Here is an 8,757-nt window from a genome sequence, read left to right on the forward strand (position 1 = left end):
GTATACACTTAAACACTGTCGACAGTAAGAACCTGATTTAAAACTGGCCAAAGACATCCTAAGAAGATATACAGATGGTAAATAAGCAAATGAAAAGGCTGTCATCATAAGTCACTAGGAAATTATAAATTAAAACAACAAGATACTGGGGAACATGTTCTCAGGACCTCCTGAGGGCTGTGTCATAGGCAAAAACAACAAACAAACAACCAAACCAAACCAAGATACCACTACACACCTATTAGAACAGCCCAAATCCAGAACATTGGCAACACCAAATGCTGGTGAGGATGTGGCGCAAGAGAAGCTCTCATTCATTGCGGGTGGTAATGCAAAATGGTGCAGCAACTTTTAAAAGAAGTTTGGCAGTTTCGTACAAAATTAAACATACTCTTACCATAAGATCCAGTGATCACATTCCTTGGCATTTATCAAAAGGAGCTGAAAACTCATGTCCACACAAAAACCCACACAGGGATGTTTACAGCAGTTTTATTCATAATTGCCAAAACATGGAAGCAACAAGGCTGTCCTGCAGTAGGTGAATAAACTGTGGTATATCTACACAATGGAATGTTACTCATTACTTAAAAAAAAAAAAAAAAAAAAAAAAGCTGTCAAGCCATGAAAAAAATATGAAGGAAACTAAAATGCATTTTACTAGATGAAAAATGCCAGTCTGAAAATGCTACAAACCATATGATTCCAACTACATGACTGACATTCTGGAAAAGGCAAAACAATGGAGACAATAAAAAGATCAGTGGTTGCCAGGTCTTAGGGGCGATGCAAGGAGGAATGGGTGGAGCACAGAGGATTTTTAGGGCGGTGAAACTATTCTGTATGATACTATAATGGTGGATACATGTCATTATACATTTGTCCAAACCTACAAAATGCACAACAGCAACAGTGAACCCTAATATAAACTATGGACTTTGGGTGATTATGATGTGTCAATGTAGATTTATCAGTTGTAAGAAATGTACTACTCTGGTGGGGGCTGCTGATAATGGAGGAGGCTATGCATGTATGGGGACAGGGGCTATATGGGAAATCTCTGGACTTTCTGTTCAATTTCACTGTGAAACTAAAACTGCTCTAAAAAATGTCTGTCTCTGTCTCTCTATATATACACATGGGGAGGGCATATAGGAAGGAATAAGTGGTTCCAATGTTTGTGACTCACTGTTCTCTAAAGAAGGGTAAATCACTAGAAGTTCTTGCCCAAGATTTTCTATTTTTAAATGGATAGGCATTTCAACACTATTAAAATTCATGATGTATTCTTATATTTCTAGATCACATGTAAATAAATGTAGTGTCTTATTGGCCAAGTATGTGATAATGCCTTGTGGCTGGAATATCTCCAGATAATATGTTGAGACTAGAAGAACCATATTCTGAGTCCAAATTTGTGCTGGAATTTAAGGAAAAGAAGACCATACTTCCAGCAGCTCTCCTCAAGAATGTAATATTTCTGTATCAGAACAAGTCAGCTTACTGAATGGCACATCCTACTTTGGGACGGCTAGGTATAAATTCAAGGGAGAAAGGAAGGAAATAGCTCCCAAACCAGCCAGATCAGGGAAATCAGACCTGGTACTCAATGGCATGGCATATGTCAAAGATTCTACCCTCTACCCCGAATTTCTTCATTCCCTTCTAAATAAAGAGGTTGTACTAAAGAGGCATTAGACAGCCTTGTTGTGGATAATCCTGTATGACCCAGTCTGCTTCCTTTTTAGAGCTAATACTTCCAGGGGAAATGGAACCCCGTAAGGGCCGTTTCATTCACCATTTCTATGAAGGTAGGAAACATTAGGTAATCCTCCTCCCAACTGCTGAGAATTTTAGCAGTCTTCATTGAAAGGATAATTCAAATCTAACTTAGGAACACACACAACAAATCAAAGTAAATAAACTGATAGTTAACTGAAACACTACTGAGTGGGGAAAATACCATCACTAACATATCTTTGTTTGTTTGTTTGTTTGTTTTTTTCTTTGAGATAGAGTCTCGCTCTGTCGCCCAGGCTGGAGCGCAGTGGCGCGATCTTGGCTCACTGCAACCGCCGTCTCCCAGGTTCAAGCGATTCTCCTGCCTCAGCCTCCCGAGTGGCTGGGATTACAGGCGTGTGCCACCACACCCAGCAAATTTTTGTATTTTTAGTAGAGATGGGGTTTCACCATGCTGGCCAGGCAGGTCTCAAACTCCTGACCTCAAATGATCCACCCTCCTTGACCTCCCAAAGTGCTGGGATTACAGGTGTGAGCCACCATGCCTGGCCTAACATATCTTAAAATATAGATGGTGTCTACAAATATGAAATCTCTGTTACACATATCTCTAATCAGACCAGTGCAAGGGTATTGTGGGTTCCTTCCTGTAGCAAACCTAAGGTAGAAAGGCCATGGGAGGCCTCTGTCAGGTGCTCTCCCTCCTACCCAGAGAGGGTTCTGTCCCTTCGGAATTACCATTCCCAAGCTGCCTGGGGAATAGAGGCGCTGATATCACTCTCTAGGATAAGTTCTTCCACTGCTGTCTGGAAATAATTCATTTTTATTACCTTTGCCATTGATACCTCCAAAATGGCACTTTTAACGATGGGTAAGAAAACTTGGAATGAAGGTTTTCAATCCTGCAACAATTCCAACTCACATAAAACCAGCCTTACTGTCAAGAGGGGTGCATCTTGAGTATATCAAAGTTCTTACCACGGTCTGACTACTTCTCCAGCCTTTTTCTTTCGCTCTTCTTCTTGCTCCCTGCACTCCAGCATAATAGTTTCCCTGCTGAAACTCAAACCCAGGAAATTTATTCCTATCTCAGGGTCTTAGAGTCTTTGTACTCGCTGCACCCACCACCTGGAATGCTCTTCACCTGGCTTACTCCCTCCTTTCATTCAGAGAGGGCCTCCTGGAACTAACTAAAGAGTATCTCTTCTCTCCTGTGTGCCTGTTACCCTGCTTTATTTTCTTCACAGCACTTACCACTACTTGACATTATATCATATCCCTTTGGTTATGTGAAAGAGACTTCAACTGTATCTATAATATTTAAAGAACTGAAGCGCACATAAAATGCTTGTTAAGGCCGGGCACGGTGGCTCAAGCCTGTAATTCCAGCACTTTGGGAGGCCGAGACGGGCGGATCACGAGGTCAGGAGATCGAGACCATCCTGGCTAACACAGTGAAACCCCGTCTCTACTAAAACATACAAAAAACTAGCCGGGCGCGGTGGTGGGCGCCTGTAGTCCCAGCTACTTGGGAGGCTGAGGCAGGAGAATGGTGTGAACCCGGGAGGCGGAGCTTGCAGTGAGCTGAGATCCGGCCACTGCACTCCAGCATGGGCGACAGAGCGAGACTCCGTATCAAAAAAAAAAAAAAAAAAAAAAAAATGCTTGTTAATTCTGTGGTAGATATATGTATTCTTACAATATCATTCTATTTTGTGTGTTTAAAAGTATTTTAAACACAGGTATCTACCAGGTATGGTGGCTCACGCCTGTAATCCCAGCACTTTGGGAGGCTGAGGTAGGAGGATCCTTTGAGCCCAGAATGTCAATGCTGGAGTGAGCCTTGATCACATCACTGCACCCCAGCCTGGGCTACACAGTGAAAACCATCACACACACACACAAAAAGTTATTGTAAAAATATTTAAAACATAGAGCACAAAATAAAGTGTATGAAAACATTTCCTAAAGTGTGCTCACAGAACACTAATTCCTTAGATGATTAAATATGTTTGGAAAATATTGACCTAAATAAGCTAAACAATTTTATTTACTGCAAGATTTCTGAGTCTTTTATAAACTATTGTTCTCCCAAACCATTTTTCAGGTGTTGTTCTAAAAGAGAAATATGTAATACGAAGAGATGTCTTCTAAACTTACTTGATCCCAGAAACTTTTTTTTTCTAAGGAGTATCTAGTGGACTGTTATTCCAGGAACACATTTTGAGAAACAAATATTGTGGTGTAGGGGGCTTTTTATGTCTTGTTCACCATTGTATTCCCAATACCTACAAAGCATTTGAGATATTGTGGGTGCTCATACAGATTTGTTGAATGAATGAATCACTGATTTGATATTGCTATTTCAGCCTCTTGTCAGGGGGCTGGACTACATAACTTTTCAAGGACTCTTCTAAAGTACTTTATTACTTCAGAACCTTTGGGTGAGATTTCCATAGGGCAGCAAAAACAGAATGTCAAGGGTCTGATAGAAGGCAGCTGAAATACAATTTCAGTGAAATTCCAAATCCAACCTAGCTCACAGTTAAATTACACATTTTCAGTCTCAGTCTCTCCATACTTCTCTTTCTCTCTTTCTCTCTCACTTCACTCCTGTCCTTCCCTCATCCTCTCACCCCCTCATACGCCTGCTTCTCAACAAGAAACAGATCCATAAATTCAGGACTGAGATTGGTTTCTGGAACTTAAACTAAGGCTGTCAGAGAGATACCAGCCACCTGATGTGGCACAATAGACCACTAGATGCCACTATGCTCCTCAGAAACACACCTGGGGCGCCTCTGCACCTGCAGCTGCAAAGATCAGACCCCACAGGCGGAACTCAGCATGGGCCAAGCCCTCTGCCAGAGCTGCAAGCCTCAGGCATGGAATGAACAGAGCACAGGGTGGTTTGTGCTGCAGCAGGAGAGAATGCACACGTCTGTAACGTTTTGGGTTATTTGAACTTTCCTTTCTCCTTTTGTCCCCATGTAGTGCTTTTGTGCTGACGGTCCTTGTGTCAGGGTGAACTATTTTGAAGCTTGAATCAGAGAGACAGAGTGGTAGATACAACACAAGGGCAGATCCACCTGCCTAAGCCCTCTGGAGGCTGGAATGCTGAGGAGGAAGGAGGAGGTGCAGAAGTACAGCCTTGAAAATATTGTACTTCTGGTGCTGATGGCCCCATTCCCCTGAGGCCTGTCGGAGCTCACCATAGTTACTCTAAGCAGTCATTCTAAGCACTGATTGCAGCGCTATTTCTGCTGAAGGGCCAGCACATTTTTTAAGTCACAATATGGCTTCGGATTTAGGACTTCGTAAGAAGGTTTGGAGTAAGGACACTCAAAGACCCCACTGTTGAAGGGCACTCTGTTAATACATACACACCTGCATTTATAAGTGTGTGTCGGCCATTCACTATCAAGTTCAGTACCAGGTTTCATGGTGTCCTGAAGTCTTCAGCTTAATTATTATAATCAGTCATCATTCATTGAGTGCTTACTATGTACTTAAGAATTGCACATATGCTATTTTATATAATCCTCACAACAATCCAATGACGTAGGTACTAGTTATTTTTACAGAAAAAGAAGCCAAGATCAACGGTTAAATGATTTGCTCAAGCTTACACCATAGGGGTAAGGGGAGATTTAAACCTCTGACTTAAAGGCCTAGTCCCTTACCACTATGCTATTCTTCCTTCATTGTTAGACTCCACACACCTTATCTTCTAAAGGCCCTCAACACCTCCATGCCTGTAAAGCACAAGCAGTCTGCCTTTGTCAAGGGTCAGGAGACACTGCTAGGAAACCTGCTCTCTGAGAACAGATGGCTCAGACAGTGAGAATAATTTCTTTCAGGGTGATTGGGAGGGACATGAGCAAGGGAGAGGAGCATCTATAACCAGGAGGGAACCAGGACATTATCTCTTCCTGTCGCCCAAAGCCTACCCTGATATGCTAAGAAAGGTTTGTCCTGTTCAATTCCATGAACTACTGTTCATCAGTGAGAGGTCTAGGATTTGGCCCTTGACTTGACCAGACATGAGCATTAAGGGCTGTGATTGAGTTCTGGCCTTGCCAAATGCATAGGTACCATCTGTTCATTAAGTAATCCTTCCAGAAGCTTCTAGCCTCCCCTCTTCCCCCCAACACACATGCACACACACACCAACACTTGCACCTCCTTTGTATGTAAGGACTAAGTGACCCTTATTTTCCTGACCTTGCTACCATTAGCTCTATCTAAGCATTTCCCAAAAGTGATAAGCTACGGAGTCTGACTCCCTGAGATCAGAAGATAGATTCCAATTTGTATGGGTCCCAAGTCTGAAGTGGAGGGGAGTCCTGGCTTAGTTCTCTCTAATGTGCGGTGGTGGTCAGGCTGTGGTCCCTCCTTCTATAACCCCTCTCCTAAACCACTTGTGAGGGCTCTCCTTCCTCACCAAACCTTGACCCATACAACAGTAGCTAGAAAAATAGAGGAAGTATAATCTACTGATTACATGCAGCAGCTTTGAAACCTGGCTTGGATTTGTCTTGACTTGGATACTGATCAGTTGTTGGCGCTTGGACAAACTAATCTTTCCAAGCTTAAATTTCCTTTTTTTTTTTTTGAGATGGAGTCTCACTCTGTTACCCAGGCTGGAGTGCAGTGGCACAATCTGAGCTCACTGCAACCTCCACCTCCTGGGTTCAAGCGATTCTCCTGCCTCAGTCTCTCAAGTAGCTGGGATTACAGGTTCATGCCACCACACCTGGCTAATTTTTGTATTTTAGGAGAGACAGAGTTTCACCATGTTGGCCAGTCTGGTCTTGAACTCCTGACCTCAGGTGATCCGCCCTCCTTGGCCTCCCAAAGTGCTGGGATTATAGGAACGAGCCACTGCACCCAGCCCCAAGCTTCAATTTCCTATCTGCAAAATGGGGTTAATACTACTGTATCTGTTTTGAAGAAGTCTATGAGTCACTACATGAGATAATGTATACACTGAGTGGTCCTCAGTACATCAGTTGTTGTGTGTTGGAGCTAAGATGGACAAACTACCTTAACTAAAAGAGCAAAATCAAGTGGGGAGTTCAAACACATGAATAAAAATGGATACGGTTTTGACTACAGCAGAAAGCACACTTAAGCACTGAAGGAAGAAAAATCTCAATTTGTCTAATATAGTGCTATCAGTGGAGAAATGTCTGAGAACTGATGGACCCCATAAATATCTCAGATGGCCTGCCAGTGCTTCAAATAATTCTGATCTTCAAGTTGATTTAGCCCAGCACATAAAGGTAACTCATAGACACGTCAAACACTGTAAGAGGATGAGAAAAGCAGCCGATAGAGATTTAATATTTAATGTGAGTATAAGAAAAGTGTTCTCAAAACAGAGAAGAAAAGTTCTTTTCTGGGAACATGACATTAGAAAGAAAGAAACCCTTCGGTCTCAGCTATAGCAACTTACCTGGAATGGTAGCTTTGGTGCCAAGGAGGGCCGATCATACCCTGAGATATCTGCATCATGCTGGCATCGGGTCGCTTCTCCCCAGACTTAGTTGTGTGCCACGAGTGAGGTCGGCCTGCAGGCTCACTGCGCCTGAGGAGACACAGGAGGGACCCCCCAACGTTAGCCAAAGTCTCAGCTGAGTCTCCTCACCGATGTGACTTGTGGATTTGGAAGCAAACACTCTGTGTCCTCAGAGATTGAAAAGCAACCAAGTCAATACTGAGAAGAAGATTTTGCTACTTATTTCTGTGACTAATCATTGCTATTCTCTGCTTAACTTGTAAAAATTTTTACTTATTTTGACATAATTTCAGACTTGCATTAAAATGTTGCAAAATTAGTGTAAAGAATTCTCACATAAACTTTGCCTAGATTTCTTACATGTTAACATTTTATACTTTATTAATGTAAAGCACACGGAGTTGCCTTGGTCCCTCTTGGTCTCGTATCTATCCATATATAAAAATGGGAGCCCGCAATTCCTTTCCATTTCCCAAAGGGTTTTCGATATATGGTAAAACATTTTCTGGGGATTTTGAAGTCCTCTGTCATATCCTATTGCTGGATAAATGATACTATTACTTTCTTGGTAAGAACTGCATAAACATTAGCAGTAACCTCAGTGTGAACACTGCTGTAAGCTACGTGGTCTAGAGAACAAAATGCTCTCTAAAATTTCTCATTTTGCAAGTCAATGACTTCAACTTTTAAACATCCTGCCCTTACAACACAAAGAATTGACAAAGACAAAGGGAAAATGTGGGTGTCCTTCAGACTGCAACACTGAAGAATGAATTCGGGAAGGAAGCTTGCACTACTATAGAAGGTCAGTCAGGAGAGAGTTGCTGTGCCTTATTTTTGGCAAAAAAAGTCAGGTAATCTATCAGGCATTTCATGCTGAAAATTCTTGAACTTTTAGACTGTAGGAGGATTTTTCTGCAGTTTAGAAACACTTATGGGATCCAGGAATCCATTTGGATATGATGAAAATAATAACTGTTAAGTTATTCCAACTCATTGTACTTGGCCTTGTAGCTAAAATGCACCTATCCCTTTTCTATGAAAAAATAAATTAGTTTTGTAATATAAATAAAAAAACGATTCCCCTGAAGCCAATAAAATTTAATGTATTAGGACATCAGAAAAATACTAGACCAGGTGTCAGGAGATCTGGGCTCTTGCCCTGACTTTGTTATTAACTTGCTGTCTGACCTTATGTGAGTTACTTCCCCTTCTTAGCTAAGCCTAGCTCATTCTAGCTAAGCCTTTGCTCATCTAGAAAGTGAGAAGATTAATCAGAGGCTGGATTAACCGCATCTTAATCTAAAATAACTTTAAAATATAGCAGACACTGAAGAGCTTCTCAAAACGGATGATGACTTAAAACACACACGCACACACATGTATTTCAACTCCTTAAAGAGAGATTAGGGTGATAGGAAAATGTTCTTGTGTGAAGCAAGGGAAACAAATACACAAGTTTGTGTTTTTTTGTTTGTTTGTTTTGTTTTTTAAAC

General features: G+C 41.7%; 1 protein-coding gene across 6 annotated transcripts in view; it reads right to left on the bottom strand.

Moving 5' to 3' along the window:
- The window catches only part of SHROOM3 (shroom family member 3), a 214,262-nt gene that overhangs the window by 46,627 nt on the left and 158,878 nt on the right, over positions 1 to 8,757 (bottom strand). For all 6 annotated transcript variants that reach the window (XM_017876548.1, XM_017876550.1, XM_017876545.1 and 3 more), the window contains one exon: positions 7,199 to 7,330. In XM_017876548.1, coding sequence (XP_017732037.1) covers positions 7,199 to 7,257 — 59 coding nt within the window. In that variant the 5' untranslated portion in view covers positions 7,258 to 7,330. The remainder of the gene's footprint in view (positions 1 to 7,198; positions 7,331 to 8,757) is intronic.

The sequence above is a fragment of the Rhinopithecus bieti genome, unplaced genomic scaffold (assembly GCF_001698545.2).
Source record: "Rhinopithecus bieti isolate Rb0 unplaced genomic scaffold, ASM169854v2 scaffold_8675, whole genome shotgun sequence".
NCBI classification, from domain to species: Eukaryota; Metazoa; Chordata; class Mammalia; order Primates; family Cercopithecidae; genus Rhinopithecus; species Rhinopithecus bieti.